The sequence below is a fragment of the Equus przewalskii genome, chromosome 5 (assembly GCF_037783145.1).
Source record: "Equus przewalskii isolate Varuska chromosome 5, EquPr2, whole genome shotgun sequence".
Taxonomy (NCBI): Eukaryota; Metazoa; Chordata; class Mammalia; order Perissodactyla; family Equidae; genus Equus; species Equus przewalskii.
In genome coordinates, this window is record NC_091835.1 from 49043710 (window position 1) to 49062329 (window position 18620).

The following is an 18620-nucleotide window of genomic DNA, read 5'->3' on the forward strand; positions in this document are numbered from 1 at the left end:
TCTAAAGTGAAACCACGATCATGTCCTTTGTTTAAAAAGCTCAAAGACTTTCTCTTTCCTTCTAAATTAAATTCATACTCCCCATCCCAACACTTAAAGCCTTTTATGGTATGACCCTAATCTACTTCTGAATTCATCTCTCTCCTTCTCACTTACTTCTTCCATAAAACTCCATCATATCCTTTCTTGCTGCTCTCTAGCGAACCCCTTTCTTTTGCACTTTACTCACAGCTACCAGAATAAGCTTTAAAAAAAATATATATATATATATATAAATTAGTTAGTGATAATCCCTGCTTAAGCCCTTTCAGTGTCTCCCCATTGCTTCTAGACTCAAAGTGGAGGCCTTTTGTGCTCTGACTCTCCAAACTCTTTTTCCCTCAGGCACGTGACCTTCATCCTATTCCTCCGAACAAGCCCAGCACTTCTCATCGCCTTTCCTCTGGCAACTTTTTGTCTGGCGGGCCTCAACTGAAATCACACTTTTTCAGAGTCTTTCTACATCCTCCCACTTAAAGGATTGCCCATGCCTCACTCACTCAATCCATCACTCTGTTTATTTCTTTCATTGTTTTCATCTCTAGCTGAAATCATCTTGTGGCTTAAAATTTTTTTCGGTTATCTTTTTGTTTCTTATCTTCTTTCACAATAACACAAACTCCATGAGGCCAGGGACCTTGTTGATCCTGCTCACAGCTGTGTTCCCAACATTAACGCAGTGTCATTCCTTGCTTAATAAATACAGTTATACAACTCTTAACAATGGGAATACGTTCTGACAAATGCGTTGTTAGGCTATTCTGTCATACTGTAAACATCATGGAATGCACTTACACAAACCTAGATGGTATAGCTACTACACCCCTGGGCTACATGATACTAACCTTATGGGACCACTGTCGTATGTGCAGTCCACTGTTGTCTGAAATGTTGTTCTGTGGCACATGACTGTACATGTTGAATGAATTAATGAATCAATGCCATTTATTCTGCAGTGGTTGTACTCCTTGCCATCTGTGCCTGTTGAAATAGTGCCCATCATTCAAGACCCAACTCCAAGGCTTCCAACTCTTGGGTCTTGATATCCAAACGTGATTCCCACCCTTAGATTTTTACATAGTCTTGTGTTTGCCCACTGCTTATGGCCCTTGCCCGGTTCTGCCTTGTTATTTTAGACCTTCCACCGTCTCTTCAGTAGCCTACAATTTTCTCTAGCAATGAGGTTTTGTTATGGTCATCTTTACATCTAATTAGTGTGCCAAAGCAACTGTAGTTGTATAGAGAGTTGATATATTGAATTAAAAGGAGAAATACCACAAGAAATCATATGAAGTTTTCACACGAGATTTCATGGTTCTGTTGGTTTTAGGGCTTAAAGGATGGCTTTGCCTCTAAAACGAATTACTGATATAGGAATTTATAATGTTCAATGGTACAAATTAATAGTTATAAAAGGCAGATAATGTAAATCACTTTAAGGAAAAATCAATGTAAAGACTTTTTTCCATTTTGCTTTTACAGTAAAATAAGCAGCTCCATGCATATGGGCGTCTAATAGTTCTAAACAAACAAAAATGTAAACTTGACTTGAATTTAAAAAGCAGCAGTGGGTAAATAGGGTCTGACCCCCCCTACCAAAAATTAACAAGATACCAAAACTGTATTCAAGTATGATTTGTTAGAATCCCATGAGTGCCTGCTTCCAGAGGTGTCTCTCTTACATTGATATCATTCATTTTATTCCTGCTGTTTTCCACTCTCTGTTTTATATATTTGTTTCATTTTTTGTGTTCTTGACTTTAACTGGATGCATTTACTAGTCTTTACCCCTTGTAGTCTCTTGGTGGTCTGGACATTCCACACTCTGTTTTTATTTTAATTTCCTTGTCTCTACCTTATGGTTTTATCAGTTACAAATAGACTTTTCTTTTCTTTCAGTCTTCCTAATTACTACAAAGGATAAGCATTATGCTGGCTGTGGCAGTAATCATTTTTGGAGCATACTGATGACATTAAGAGATTGTTGTTAATTTTGTTTGGGGTGTGAAAATTTTTTTTAAAGATTCCATACCTTTTAGATATGTTGTAAAATATTTACAGATGAAATATACAATACTGGGAGTTCTTCAAAACAATCAGAAGGAGCAGGGAAGTACAGGGAGGTAAAAGAGAAAAAATACCGGCCATGAGTCATTATTGAGGTGGGCAATGAACACGTGGAGTTCATTATACTATTCTTTCACTTTTGCGTATGTTTGAATTTTTCTCTAATAAAAGGTTAAAAAGAGAAAAGAGGTACATTTTCCCCCAATGAAATATAATTGGCTTTAATGGAGATTTGCTAAAGCATATCAGGGACAAAATCATTTTATTTTGAATAAGCACACAGAAAATCTTTTATTCAAATGCCAGACATTGTATTCATTTGATAAGTTTTGCGTGTTTACCGAACATTTGTTCTTTGTTACATTTATCATATTTGCATTCCAGCGTTCCAAATTAAGCTCTCTATACGGATTTCTCTGTACATTGCCTCCATTATGACGCAAACTTCCACAGCTGCTGTGATGTCCTGGACAACCTCGTTCCCTTCTTGAAATCGGCTCACTCTAGCTCCCAAATCCGTAGTAATACCCCTCAACTGCAAAGACCAAAGGCACGCCAGAAATCCTTTCTGTCTAATGCTAGTTCCACCTAAAATGGAAATATTGTAAGTTAAGTTATGTTCCTGGTGATTTTTTTAAAAAAGATTTAATGTCTATCTCAGATTTAAGCCCCCCAGAAAATGCCAAAAGTGTGATCTGTCAAGAAGTGTATCAACATACATAATCTTAAAGCATAAATTGTGACCAAACGTTAGAACACTTCAAAAGGCATTGAATAAAAGTTTAATTCAAATGCTACACTCAACTGGGATCCTCCTTTTTTTTCTCTATATCAGTTGTGGTAGCTCAAGATATCTGCAGACTCAAAACCCCATTGACCTCCCAAGAAACCTCAGGCAGTAGATCCTCAGTTACTTACAGTGTCCATCATTGTCTGTGAGCAGAGCAGCACACATCTGCACAGCTGGACGCTGTCCCCAGATCACTGTCTGCTCCCGCTTCTGTTCCTAACCCCTACCGTCTCTGACCTTTGGGGATTTTCTGACCTTTGTTGCAAAACCACTTGTCTAGCCACTCTATTCCTTCTTTTGAGTGAATCTGGGTAACACGTCTCAGCTCTGATTGGTTTTCCCAGCAAGGCCATGTCATCTTTTTTATATTTTCCAGAGATTCCTCAGGGTTTCTTTCCCACTGATTCAAAGCTTTCTTACTTATGGGACTGTAGGAGATTAATTCTGATTTAAAATTTTTTGTTTCGTTATTTCAGTGACAAGGGACCAGCTACAGGCATAGCTCATTTTGAGCTAAAAATCTTCATACTCACACTCACTCAGGTTAATGATTCTCTGATTCTAAGCCGCTTAACCTCTGCTATGTGCCTCTGTTACCTTTCCTGTAAAGGAGGAGATTAATATGAGAGAAGAAGGGTTTGATAGCCTCTCTGTCTCCTTTCTTACCTTACAATAGTCAATTCTAAGATATTTATGTTTGTGAAGTTAGACACACAACTTGGAGAGAAAGAGGGACGCTGGGATCTGATGACCTCGTAGCAGTTATCAATGTCTTTGGTGAAAGATGGGGCCCAAGCTTCATCGTCTTCCCGTGTAGTCACAGTGGTTATTTTAGGAGCCTTCTGGATGATCTAGAGTAAATCCACCGTTCTTTTCTTCTCATTGGTCTTTTACTGCGTTCCCTTCTAGAGATTCTTTTTATTTCCTGCCCTTGGTTGACACTGGTCTGGGAGCACCAGCATGCTACTTTTGTTGCTGCAAAAATAATAGTAATTATAATGATAATGGTTAAGATTCATTAGGGACATACTATGTTCCAGACACTGTGCTGAACACAAATTCTTTCACAATCTGCGAAATAACCCTATGTGAAATAGATATTATATAAAGTAATTGCTCTCATTGTACATATAATATGTATCTATATGTAATATATAACACATATAATACGTACACATTACATAGTATTATAATGTATGTATTAAATATGTGAAATGTATGCAATTGTACACATTATGTATTATGTGTATACATATTATACATGTAATGTATTATAATATATATTATATATGCAATAATATAGCAATAATGTAACTGAGCCTAATCTGTTAGGCTGTAGACACCTTGTGATGACTTGGTTTACAATTTGTGTTCCGAGAATTTAACACAGTGCCTGGCACAGAGTAGTTGCTAAATAAATAATTGTCAAATGAATGATTGTACTCATGCTCCAGCATGAGCTATAGATGGAATAGACCACGATACTAGTAGAGATAAATGCATTTTAAATGACAAGTTAATTTTATAAGGTCTTTTGATAGTCAGTCAACCTAGGAAAATTCAGTGCATTTGCCACACCATTAGAAAAGCAGACTTCCATCACTGTTGATTAGTTTTAAGTGATTCATTTTTTACCTCTCATTTTATTCTTCTCTTTAACTCTTTTTGTTTGCTTAAATTCTTTTAAATTTTATTGAAAGAAGCTGTGCTTATAAAAACAAGTGCACAGCTTATAATGTACAGCCAGTGGATTTTCCCAAGGTGAATACGCCTGAGTAATTAGCACACAGTTCAAGAAACAGAACATTAACAGGACCCCAGAAGCCCCCTGATGCTGTCTTCCAGGGCACTAATTTGCCCTTCAAGGATAAATAATGTCCTGAGCTGTAAACACCGCAGAGTTGTGTTGCCTGTTTTTAACTCTTTTCATTTACTCAACAGTGTGTTTATGAGATATTTATCAATAAGAGTAGTTGTAAATTATTTATTCTCATTGTTCTATAGTATTTCATTGTAGAACTACATTACAATTTACAAATCTATCTTATTATAGATGAACATTTGCATTGTTTCCAGTTTGGGACTATAATAATAATGATACTATAAACATTCTTATGCAAGCCTTTTGAGTACATACTCAAAGTAGAATTATAGATTTTGTTATATTTAGTTTTAGAAGACCCTATCAAACAGTTTTTCAAGGCGGTTATGGCAACACAATTGTGCATCACATCACAACGTTTCAGTCAATGATGGACTGCATACACAATGGCAGTCTCATAAGATTAATACCATATAACCTGAGTGTGTAGTAGGCTATGCCATCTAGGTTTGCGTAAGTATACTCTACGATGCTTGCACAATGACTAAATTATGCAAGGATGCATTTCTCAGAATGTATCCCCCTTGTTGAGTGAAACACGACTGTATACCCTCCTACTAGTAGTACATGTGAGTTCCAGTTGCTCCTTATCTTCTCCAACACTTGCTTTTATCTTCTTCAGATTAATCATTCTGGTGGTGTAAGATGTGATTGCATTGTGCCTTTAATTTGCCTTTTTGGATTACTAGTGAAATTGAGCCCCTCTTAATATATGTATTGGCATTTTGGGGTCTCTCTTTTGTGATGTGCTTTTTCATGTTTGCCAATTATTTCTCTTTGGTTGTCTGTATTTTTGTTATTGATTTGTGAGAGTTCTTTATCAGTTATAGATAGGAGTCTTTTGTAGAATGTGAGGATGGCAAATATCTCCTGCCACTCTGTGGGTTGCCTTTTCATTTGATCTAACTTGGCACCATATTAATTAGGATAAAGGCTAAGCTGTAATATAGTAACAAAACAAGGAAACAAACAGTTAAAAAAAACCTTTAAAAACACTAAAATAAAATAGATATTTCTTTCTTTCTCCTGTATCTATCTAGGTAGACAGTCCAGGCAAGTGTGGCTCAATTCCACAAAGCCATTTAGTGTCTCAGATTATTTCCTTCTTTTCGCTCCGTGGATTTTGTCGTCATCAGCCTGGTCAAAGCTGGTCTCCACTACATATGTGTCTGGTCCATGGGATGGGAAAGAAGATGGAGAAACACAAGCTCAGGGTTTTTAAAATCAAGAGTGGAGCTGACCCTGATGACATAGTGGTTAAAGATCGGTGCTCCACTTTGGTGGCTGGGGTTTGGTCCCTGGGTGCAGAACCACACCACTCATCCGTCAGTAGCCATGCTATCGTGGTGGCTCACATAGAAGAACTAAAAGGACTTACAACTAGAATATACAACTATGTACTGGAGCTTTGGGAAGAAAAAAAAGAGAGAGAAAGATTGGCAACAGACGTTAGCTCAGGGCGAATTTTCCCAGCAAAAAATTAAAAAATTAAAGAAGGGTAGTGGTCCATTTGACTTCTATTCATAGGCTTTTGGCCCAAAATTAGGCACAAGGCCACAACTAAGTGTAGCAGAGGCTGGGGAATATGGTATTTCTAGCTGAACAACTCTATTGCTATGAAAGAAAGGAAGAATGGCTGCTATCATTAGGCAAGCACTGTGATAAGTAGCTTAGGAAAAGACTGAATCTAGTGAGGAGAGTTGTATATGATATCAAAAAGTTATATAATACCAGTTATTGTGAACTAACCAATAAGCAGAGGTAGGTACACATTATGGGGATGAAGGAGTAATTTGGGTGAAGGATTTGAGAAGGCTTTGTAAGGCAATAGTCTTGGTAGATAGAGAAGGCACAGACTTTCAACCTCAAGACCTGCAGACACATATGGCAGACTGAATGTGAGCGAAGCATTCAAGGAACTTGAAACAGAATAAAATGTTGAAGAGGGGAGCTGGGAAAAGAGACTGGAAAGATGTGTTGGAATCAAACCACAAAGAGTCTTGACTATCGTGCTTAAGGAGTGTGGACTTTTCAACAGTCAATGGTGAATACTTGAAGCCTTTTGAGAAATCTGTTAGTACGCACAGTTTCAGTGAAAAGTATATTTTAACTTCAATTTTACAGATAACTATTTTATCCTCCACTTTTTCAATATTTAGTCAGTACAAACGGAAGTAATCCAATAGCACATGGAAATCCAGCCTTAATATTTTTTGTTTTCTCCAGTGATTAAAATAAACATCGTGCAAAGTAATAGTTTCATTTAAATGACCTCAGAGAGTATCAGAGTTGGGGGAGGGGTGTCATACAGTACAGTCAAGAAAATCTTCATGAGAACTGGGACAACAATTGAAAAAGAGTACTAATGAAGACGTAAGTAATCTAAAATGAAGTTGGTCTCTGATGCGACATTTTGATCTGAAGTTAAAGGCTGATTAAGAGTTCCATGAACTTAAACTTGAGTGTGTGCAGTAAACTATCAAGGGGGTGTAATTAGAGTCACTTCCTTCCTAGGTCTGTGGGGAAATTCCCATCACCATTGATGAGAATTGTGCATAAAGATCATGGGAAGAGCACGGCCCTTGGGTTTCCTCTTAAACAGCCTGTAGGATTTGTTATGGTTATTTTAATGCACTGGTCCTTGGAGACACTACTTTTGGTTCCGCCTCTACTTTTGACATGCTGAAACTGACAAAATTTGGGGGTGGGAACCCCAAGAGATGTAGATATCTTTTCATTCTTTCTTCTTTATCTATGACTAATTTATTGTCAAAGAGGACACTTCTTGCTCCATAAATGCTAAATCTTTAAACAACAACAACAAAAAATGATTCCAACCAATGAAGGGGCGAAAAACACTGCCCCGTATTCACTAAGTGGCTATCAACTTCTCTGGAAGTTAGACTTTCTTTGGGAACTGAGGTCATTTCTTTAAGTCGCTGCCGTTTCTGAGACACGTGTCAGAACACTTGGCCAAGGGTATCTGGAAATGTCTGTGGCCAGGGAAATAGGATTTTTACTTAAAGAAAGTCTTGAGCCAAGTGAAAAATGATGAGGAATTGTAGAACAAAACTATGGTATTGGGATAAGATAAAGCCGGAAAAAAATGATAGTTCTAAGATGAACAGTGTTCTATTTTCCAGCTCTCAGCAAAGCTGCATGTTCAGCAGCTCTGGATCTTCTGCTCTCTTCCCATGCCTACTCAGTAACTAGAGGTTGGTCTTGATTTTGATTTTGAGATGGAAGTGTCTCTTCTGCAATTCTGGCACATAAGCCAGTTTTTTCTCCTGAGACTTTCGATCTCAGATTACTTATGAACAGAATCAGCACCTACCCCGCCTATAAATTTCTCCTCCTTCTTAAAGAAGGGAAACACAGCTAGCTATTTTTGCCAGATGGCAAATGTCAGACATGGTAGATGTTCAGTATATATTACTGGATGAATAAATGAATGATAGACATGTGAAATCAAAAACAGCCTCTGTATGTACATATTGTAGTATTTTACACATTACACTGTATGATGACAGAAAAATGGCAGGTGTCAAAGAATCAGGAAAAGCAACTGGGAGTGGGCAGCTATGAGGTCCCTGCTGCAGACTTTTTAAGAGATCAGACTCATGTTGTAAAGATCTTTTGTCTCTGTCCTAGTTAACAAATGTAATGCATTGAATTAGTTATTTACTAAGAATCCAATTAATTTCAAGGCAGTCCTTCCTTTCAAGCTTTTGTCCTGGGTGAATGAATTAAACTCTTTTAAGCCATTTATACATATTAACTCACTTAATCCAACAACTTACAGGGTCAGTACTCTAATCATTCTGATTTTATGTATGGAGAAAATGAGGCACAAAGAAATTAACTAGTTTTGCCAAGACGTCACACATGCTACGTGTTGAAATTGAAATTTAAACCAAGAGAGTCTGGCTGTAGAGTCTATTTTCTTACCCTCTAGACTATACTATCTCATGAGATGGCACTCAAGCAGAGACCTAAATAATGACAGGAGACACCCATGATGCTTTCTGGGAAAGGGCTCCAGGTAAGAGCAAATACATGATATGAAAATATGTATGGCTCTGTTTCAAAGAACAGCAAGGCAGTGTTGACAGTGTGGGAATGATCGAGTGGAAGTAATGTGATGTAGTGGCTTCTGAGCCTTGGGAAGGATTTTGGCTCTCATTTTTAGAAAAATGAAACGCCACAGGAAGGTGTTAAGCAGAGGTGTGATGTAATAAAATTTAAAAGAATATTGTGGTTACTCTATGAAGACTAATGTGGAAGTGGAGAATCTAAATATCTAATAACATTTATAGTCAATACATCTGTCAAAATTATACATACACACTCACTCTTCTTATTTTCTAAAACTAAAGTAATAGTACCTAAAACTGCCTAGCCAGTTAAATATATTTTAGCAAAAATCGGTTCTCAAATCATTGTGATACTCTCAAACATCTGCAGATTTTTAGAAATTATTGATGTGACCTTTCCTTTGATGTGGCTCTCACTAGCTAAATGATGTCCCTGTCTGGGCCAAAACTTGACATGGGGGCCCCATCAAACCTGTCCATTGACTTCCCCACTAAATCAATGGTCATTAGGTCCTTGGCACCCAGCATTTGGTTGCAGTTCGAAGGTGGCTGGGGAGACTGCCCATGCTCCATAGCTAGATTTGCCCCTGGGCGCCAAGGCTAGGCTCAGAAATCCTGCATCTCATCCCCACCATGTCCTGACATTACCTGCTCCACAGCCTGTGTCACCTCCACAAATGTTGGGCTGCCACTGAGCAGCAGGCTGGCACTGTACGTGTCCTTATTGCTGGTGTGGTAGCTGTCTCTGGGTCTGCTCAGTCGCCCTGGAGTGCAACTGGGGGACCCACATCCATGCCAGAATGGCTAGGAGGTCTGATACCCACCTTTGTAGTCACAGTTGGGCTAAGTCTTATTAAAATAGGTTTTTGTTTAGCAACTTATAGAGAAATGTTTCAATATTCTAATAATTGGCACAGCTGCATCCATATACTGGGTAATGAGTACCCAGCTTAAAGTATGGAGAGCACTGGTCATACTCTGGATACATTTTGAAGGCACACCTAACCAATTTTGCTAAAGGATGGCATGTGAGGTATGAAAGAGAGGTGTCAAGTATGACTCCCAGATTTTGGCCTGAGTGATTGGAAGAAAGACTACGGGAGGGGGCAGGTTTTGTTAATTGGAATGAAGCATTTGGTTTTAGACACAATAAGTTTTAAATGCGTATTACGTATCCAAGTAGAGTTTCAAGTACCTGTTTGCTATGAGTCCGGAGTTCAAATGAATGGTTAGAATTTTTCAGAAATGATTAACTCAGTAAGATGATAAATAATTTCCTTTCGTCTGGTTAGAATCATGAGTCTTTTGTTTAAGGTAGGATTTGAATATATTCATGATTACTTGCCTATTTTAATGTTCATAAACGAAGTAAAATAAATACAAACTCAAAAATCTATGTAAAAGGCCACACAAGAGCTATCTGACATTTACCTATGTGAACTATAACAATAAACCCATAGTTTATTACCCTAGTACTTCTTTCTGTGCCCTCATCCCATCCTTGAAGAAGCAGGAGCCAAAGGTGATTGAATCAAGCTTTGGTAGAAAATCTCACTTTAGCAATTGCCCGATAACGCTAAATCTATATATGCCAGGCCTGAATTTAGATATTACTGGGAAGGAAGTGTAGTTTTAAGAGGGGAGGTGGGAGATTCAAAGAAAAAACCTTACAGGATTTCCATGATACATCAGGCTCAGATAGAAAAGTCAAGAGAACATTTTAAAACTTGCAATGAAATGACATCAAAATGAAACAAAAAATGTAGTTCCCTCGGAACAACAGATGTCAAAGAGAGGGGCCCTTAGAGAGAGATCTCACAGGTAAGCGCTATTGTATGATAGCTCTTTCACATGCCTCTAAAAATGTTTTTCTCTTGAGCTTCAACTAAGGATAATTTTGCGAAAGAGAAATCACAAAACTACAGTGAATACAAAGAAAATATTTTAATAAAATAGTCAATACAGTATTTCCCTGTGGGAGCTCTTAAGAAGTGAGAAGCCAAAAGAAGTAACTATCACTTTTGGGAATCCAGTCCTAAATGAGACAGGAATGTTCTTAGCTTTTCTCGAAAGTTCCTTGCCCAGTTCTGCCAACAGTCTGCCATGAGGAGGACGAGGAAATCCCTGGAAGTCACTGTGAAGAACTAAGTCAATGAACAGAATCTCCTTAGGAGCAGATAACGCTAAGTAGTTTTTTGCCTCAGGTGTCTTACCAGGAGCAGTATCATGAAAAAAGGAGACGGAACATACCGGCTGATATACAAAAAGCATCAAGAACACAATTTTGTTTCCTGTCCCCCATCCTATTTGCATTTCCAGAGTGAACAACAGAAACAGAGAGATCTGTGGTTTCACCCACTAAGCATTTCACACAGAATCATTCCTTGGCCAACTTTTGTATTGAAGGTCTATTACTAATAATGTAATTCTTGTGTTTCAAATTGAGAGAAATGAGAGCATAACTAATTCTTATACATAATTTAAGCTTATCACAGCAAATACTGCATGTATGAAACAAGTGTAAGCCACGAATCCTCCACCTTGTGTTACTATTTACTGACACAGAAAGTGCTGTGGTTTGAATATGAATATCATTTAGTGCATTAAGATAGAGAAGGACAAATTATTGTATTCCAGCTCTGGTACAGTCTGATAGAGCCCTGCGTAAACTGTCAACACTTGCTAAAAGTCTTTCCTGGGGTTGTCTTGCTGTCATGATTCCGATGTGTTCTGATTTCCTTCTGGAGTCATAAATTGCACCTTGGGCACGATGAGGGATGAGTTGTTCCTTCGGATAGAGTTGTTCCTCCTCATGGAATTGTTTCTTCTCATGGAATTGCGCTTCCGCAGAGAATTCTGATGGGACAGTTCACTCTTCTGGAGGGTCTGAATAAGGATGGAAGGCTTCTCATCCAGCTCTCGGGCACTGCACCTCGGAGCAGCTACTTTAACAGTGTTGCCAAATTTGGAGTAATCCACAGAATACACTCCTTCCTCCTCCGTTACAATAGACACAAAGCGATGGCCCCATTGGATCTCCTCAGCGATGTAGGAGGTTCTTGCTTGAGTGGTAATGCCAGTAGTTTCGACCACTCCTTCCAGAATCACTATGACCTCTAGGTCTTGGTTGGCGAGGTCACTTGCTGAGATATCATACAAGGGGCTGCGCTTGTCAATCACATGGCAGATGATCAAAGGAGCCACTAGAAAAATGTTATTACTCTCAATTGGGTTATCAACAGGAATGTCCAGCTGGTGAATAGGCACCACCTCCCCTTCAGGTGTAGTTGTTTTCTTGACCACCTGGATGCGCACGGAGGCACTAATGATCATGCTTTTCCTTAGGTCACCCACTCGGAACATGAAGCATAGCTTGCCATTTCGAACAGCAATCACAGCATGGCGGCTGAATATCAAAGTTTCTGCCCTTCTGTGAGCCTGAGCCGTTTTCATGAATATGCAGCCCAACATCACTGCATTGATGATCAAACCCACAATGTTCTGCAGAATCAAAACTGTGATGGCCAGAGGGCATTCCTCTGTCATCATTCTCCCTCCAAATCCAATTGTCACTTGCACTTCAATGGAGAAGAGAAAAGCAGAGGTGAAAGACCTGTACGAATGAGATCAGAAAACAATGCCATCAGATCAAATTTTGAATAATGACATAACATGCCAAGCTGAATCTTTCATTTTCTTCCTCCAAAGGCTATGAAATGCTTTTGGAAAGACCAGCCAGCTTAACTTGTCAAATATCTGATTATAAACAGAAGCACTTGCTTCTCTCTCTCTCTCTCCTGCATGCATCACCTCTGGACTTAGGACACAATTCTCTATCTACCTCTAGGCTTCTGGGATATGTCTTTTAATGTTTTCTAGGACATGTAACGATGGGCCTACTTATATGAAAGCATTAAAATAATAAATACACATAGCTGTATTTGTAGGCATAGTTTACTTTTGTGAAACTTGCTACCGGGCAGATGTTTATTATTTATTGCATATCTGTGTTTAAGTGACTTGAGTCATATGGAAAGTACTGAGTAATGAGTGATCTTTTTATTATGTACAACCTTTAAAATCATATTTATTAGTTAACACTTGTGTACCTTATGTAGAGAAAGCATAGTGCTAAAAAGTGGTACAAAACACATCATTCAAAAATGCTAGTATTTTTAATAAAAAAGAACGTTTTTCTATTTGGAAAAAAATGTGTTCTTATTGATTGTGTCATTTTGTTCTCTAAGTGACATAGAGGATACGGAAGTCATTAAAGGAAGAATCTGAGGCAGAGATTAGTGACTGTGTCAAGATCACATAATTATTAAGAGCTTGAATCCTCTAAATTCTGGCCTAGAGCCCTAAAAGAGGTGAAGGGAAGGGGTCAACAAGTGTCAAGATTTTCCAAATTGCGTGTTTCTTCCACATCCAGTGAATGAACACTGATTTGGCAGGTTCAGGGCCGATCTGGTTAAGACTTCCGAAGAGCTCTCGGGTGATTCTGATTTATCCCCGTGGTTAAGAAGCATCACATTTGGTTATCCTTATCATTAATTTATTCACTTAACTACATACCCAATGTGGCTGTGGCTTCTTAATAGAAACAATGTTAGCTCGTGTTTGCCCCCAACCCCAATTTCAAACTTCCCTAATTACAGGATCTAAGCCATGCATAGGCCATCTGTCAAAGTATTATGTAGCTATTAATGCCACATACAATGAATGAGCAAAATGTTTAAACATTTGAACACTGAGTCTACACACGGCACTTGGTGGAACACCGTGAGGGATAAGCAAGCACGCATAGATGATTCTTTGGATTAGATTTCAAGTAGAATGTGAAAATTGCCTTTTTCACCCCTTTGTCACTAAAAAGATTCATGGAAAATCACAATAATTGCTTTTTGCACTAGCTATACACAAGATACACCATGTGATCCAAAAACATGGCAAAGAATAAGAATGGACCCCAGAGGTGGGGCATGGACCCAACACTGACTTCTAACAATGAATACAGACTTCAGGGAGTAGGCTAATGATGAATATTCCCAAATGTTTTGTTTTAATGGCTTGGGAGACCATTCATGTGCCATACTTTGTATAGTGTTTATTTTATGAAAGAATTTAATTCTAAACACTATATGGTGCAAGACTCAGCCTTTTATGGATACCTGCCACGCTAAACAACCTCAAGAGATGAACGTGTTTAGCTGCTTGTTTCTTCTGCTAGAGAGGGAGTTAGGCTGAATAAGAAGAGGAAATATGTGGGTTTATTTTCTGACTCATGTTAGAAAGTCATCCACAAAAAAGGAAAACTGAGCCATTCTAAAATGAGAATGGTAAAATGTTACTTGGACATCGTGGGGAGTATCTATCACAATAAGTTATTTCCAATTTTGATGATATGGTGGGACACTGAATTTATGAAAGGAAAGAAAATGCAAAGAATTAGAAATATTCTTGGTTATCTTTTAAATCCCCCTTGGGAGAGAATAGAGATTTTCCTGTTTCTATATTTTTGGTGAAAAAATTTTTATTATTTATGGTTTGTTACAATTAAACTGTATGTTGAGATTAAAGTATAAATAGTACCATAACATTAAAATAAAACCAATAAAATTTTAACCTTAAAAGATGTCAAATAGTTTTTTTTAGATAACTGCAATTTAAAATGCTAAAATTGTCATGCTGATAAAATCAACTTTTCTCTTGTATTTGCAACACCATTTCTCACAGTGAGGTTAATGTTCACACCAGCAGGAAAACATCCGCGGAAGGAATATGCAAAACAGTTTGTGATAACGAGTGCACTCGGCGAAGTTCTTTTAAAACAACCCTTGCAAGGATAGCACTTTGATGATAGATCTTTAATACATTCCCTAATGACTTAATGACTTCTTTTTCATGGGAAAAGCCAATATATTTGTCTTGTGAATAAAATCTGTCATTTATTTTCAAAGTTTATCTTTTTCGTTTATCTATTTTTATGAGAGTCTACTGCATGTTTATTAAAAACTTGTCTTGATAGGAAAATGATTCACCAAAATCAGTGCCCATAAATTTCTTATAGAGAAATATTATAGATAATGCTTTTTGACCTACAAATACCTGTTAAACACAGTATTTCAATTGTTTCCTTTATATCTGGTATACTGATGATCACCTACACTTTTCACCTGTATTTTCTTTGAGATAAAAGTTTGCGATAAGTTTAAGACAAGAAAATAATATTTACTCGACGGTAAAGGTAATGGATCAATTCAATACAGTTTTCTCTCAAAACATGAGCTGAGATCTGTGGCGTGTGGTCCCTGCACACATTGCTGCATCCCTCCTTGATATGCAGGCCTTGCAGTAATTACTCAGGAAATGGAAGGATGGACAAGTTCACAGTCTGAGTTTCTGCTTCTTGCAGTGGTACGCTAGTTTCCTAAGATTTCAGGGTCAGTAAAGGTCTCATTGCCTACAATTGCCTGGCAGAATGGTGCTTGTTCAGTTGCTTTGCTTTTGCATTATTGAATTTGGAATGTTATTCAGAAAACGTCCTGGAAAAGTTTCTAGTATTATTATTATTATTGTGTCGCTTCAGTAAACATTTTTGCAACTGATAAAAATGATCTCTTTCCATCTTCCAACGAACCAAATTAAGAGACAAATCACCCCAACTAAATGTTCTTAGCTTGTGAAAAAATATGAGCGGAGAATCAGTGAAATCAAATTCACTTTACTTATCTTTGAAATACTTATGATATAAGAGAAAGAAGTGAAGTTAGGCAATCTAAGAATTGTCTTGTTCCTATTCTATTACCATTCTGAAAGAAAGCCACAACATTAAGACGCTTCTACATAATCTCTTCCATGAAAATTTTGGACCAATTTCCATTAAAAATTAATTTATTCTAGTTCTGAGTCTTAGCATAACTTTGAGTTTTGGAATCCAATGCAAGCAACAAGCTACTTAAGACAATCTTGATAAAGAAGGGCTAATATTTATTTATGTCATTTTTAGTGGATTTTTAATCTAGGACACCTCTCACCAGTGTTTACCCATTTTTCTTATTATTCTTGAAAATGTCATGGGTAAGAGAAGTCATGGAAAAATATTACTAGCATTTACACAATGTTTTGTTGATCAGATATTTACTTGTGGACACTGGAACCACGGACAGAAGCTTTTTCATACTGAAACCTAAATGTGTACTTTGTTTTGAGTAAGGCACAATATGGAATTCTTTGAACCACAACCTTTTTTTTTTAATAACTGGTACAATATTTTCAAGGCTAGCCCAAGGGATTGAAGCTCCACATTTTCCGGGCCTCCTCATCCATAAAGCTGCATTTAAACTTTTTCAATGTGTTAGTCTTTTAACTTTTTTGTTTCGGAAAGTACTAAAGCAAATTCTTTATTTTACTTCAACAAAATGAGAGTGATGAGAGCAGTTTAATATTTTTCCTGTTTTCAACCCCTGCCTCATCCCACTGCATTCTTACCTGACATTAGTCACACACACTGTGGACTCCAAACCACTTTTCTCCATTCCACTTTTCTCCATGTAAGCATAGATGTCCCCATGGGCAAAGGCCACCAGCCACCACATGATGGCGAAGAGCAGCCAGCTGCAGAGGAAGGACATGGTAAAGATGACCAGCGTGTGGCGCCATTTCAGGTCCACCAAGGTAGTGAAGATGTCCTGAAGGAATCGTCCCTGCTCACGGATGTTCTTGTGCGCCAGGTTACAGGCCCCGCTCTTGGCGATGAAGCGGGCTTTCGGGAGGCGGTCTCGGATGCGAGGTTTGCGCAGGTTCTCCGCGGCGATGCGCGCCAGCACATACTCCTCGGGGATGATGCTCTTTCTGGCCAACATCGTCCTGTCACCATAGCCAGCCTATCCACCTGTCTCTTCCTCGACCTCTCCTTTCCTCGAGACCCGTCCTCCTGCACGAGGGAAACGATGATCAAAAACTCCCCTCCCCCCCATTTCCACACCTCTTCGATCTTTGCATTCGGGGGTATGTCTATACGTTCGAGGTGACGTGCAAAACTAAAAGGATGATCTTATTAATCTAAACACGAATCTTGTTTGTGCTTGAGTTCTGAGATCCCGGAGAAATTATTTGGTCTGAATCAGAACCGTTTCAATTTTTCCTTATCATTTTGAACACATATGGGCATAGCCTTAGTTAAACAAAACCAGGAGGCTTCCTGTAAACAGCAGGCTCAATGTTAATTCTCTGAGATTAACCGCGTCTGTCGATTAGTGTAAGGATACAAGCGCGTGGCGTCTATGACGAAAATTAAGACCAGCTGGGTATCACGATCTATTTACCAAAGTATTTACATGATACAGCAATATTAAAAGTAAAAAGGGGAAATTCTTCCTCCGTTATTTTAAGAAGTAGGCAAAGAAAAGGCCGTGGCCTCTTGCGCAGTGTAAATAACATGTTTAGTGTAAATTGACAAAATAACAATAGGCGATGTGCCATGTAACTTGAAAATTATTAAGTATTTTAAACTTGAAAGAAGTATGAGTTGCATTAAAAAACCTTCCCACTGGAATTGAAAATATTATAAATGGAAACTTCTTTACAACGAAGGGATCACGCGTACAAGTTGCAAGAAAAAACCCGGACGCTAGCCTGAGGGCGGCGGAGGGAGTTAAAAGTGCGTGCCCCGAAAAGTTCATCCAACCCAGTAAACCTCTGCCGTGTTTTGCATTTTAAATCATTTGCGGGGACGCGGGCAGCCTCCCCCCTCCCCGGGAGGAGCGTTGAAACTTACAGACTCGGGGCAGCGGGCGCGGCGGCGGCACCTCCCCGCACACGCCGGCCGACCGCGGGCAGGTCCCTCGCTGTCCCATGCCGGCGCGCGGGAGCGGGGATCGCTAATGCCGGAGGGACAGATCCGGGGGCCGCGTGTCCTAGGGAGAAGAGTTAAAATAATAAAAGGTGCAGTTGAATCTGATCGCGGGGAGGGCTGGAGGAAGGGGGATGGGTGTAGATCTTCCCCTCCCCCTGCTAAGCTCTACACCCTTGGCCGCTGCCGTGGGCGGAGGAGGGGCTGCGGGGAGAGGATGCTCCACAACTCAGCCTCCCAGTTCGGGCTTTGACGCGCGCCAGACCTCGGAGGCCGCCGAAGTTGCCGAGATGCTGGCGGGAGGGGGTGGGGGAGGAGGGCGCGCCCGGGGGTGGTAGGGAGCCGGCCAGAGGGAGGGGCGACACTGAGAGGGCGGGACCTGTAGAAGCAGCTCTTTTCCCAGTAGCTGGGACCCCTTGCTGCCCGCGTGATACGCACGTCTGTAAAAGGCTTCCTGCTCCGAGCGTCTTTGCTGAGTCCAAGTTCACTGACGTAAAGAGAATTTATTTTTTATTTTTATTTTGTAACCTGGGTAGATAAACTGGGCTACTTCAGATTGAATAAAACCAGGTAGAGAGGTTAGAAAATAGTCTTCTGAGGCTTTCAAGCTGTGTGCACACTTACTTATTTTACATTAAATTGCCATCTGGTAGGGATGATACAGGTGGAAGATGTTCTGAAACCCACCATAGTAACTATTTATTCGCCAAAGTTAATTCTCAGGGAATTACGCACATACACACATACCCAAAACAACGACACACACACAAAAGTAGAAGAAAGAAAAACTACTCAAAATCTCTTTCAGTGAGAAATTTTACCCCAAACAGGGACTGCTGTCAACACTTTAGAACTCAAAGGGTCATTCCTCAGTAATTGGTTGCTTTCTGAAAT

At 39.1% G+C, this 18620-nt stretch overlaps 1 protein-coding gene across 2 annotated transcripts; it reads right to left on the minus strand.

The window, feature by feature from the left end:
* Positions 1 to 10801: 10801 nt before the first annotated feature.
* KCNJ8 (potassium inwardly rectifying channel subfamily J member 8) lies at positions 10802 to 18092 on the minus strand. Of its 2 annotated transcripts, XM_070620704.1 has the most exons (4): positions 17992 to 18092; positions 17652 to 17790; positions 16364 to 16808; positions 10802 to 12485 (listed from the first exon to the last, which is right to left on the minus strand). In XM_070620704.1, exons 3-4 carry the CDS (start codon positions 16735 to 16737, stop codon positions 11585 to 11587), a joined length of 1275 nt encoding a protein of 424 aa, XP_070476805.1. In that variant the 5' UTR covers positions 16738 to 16808; positions 17652 to 17790; positions 17992 to 18092; the 3' UTR covers positions 10802 to 11584. The 2 variants fall into 2 exon arrangements, with proteins under 2 accessions (XP_070476805.1, XP_008524459.1); XM_008526237.2 differs by lacking the exon at positions 17992 to 18092 and having other exon boundaries at positions 17652 to 17980.
* Positions 18093 to 18620: the final 528 nt, after the last annotated feature.

Coding starts and splice junctions, on each gene's coding strand:
- KCNJ8 (XM_070620704.1), bottom strand. CDS start 16,737: ATGTTGGCCAGAAAGAGCATCATCCCCGAGGAGTATGTGCTGGCGCGC. Junction 12,486..16,363: donor GTGTGTGTGACTAATGTCAG/GTAAGAATGCAG, acceptor TCATTCGTACAG/GTCTTTCACCTCTGCTTTTC.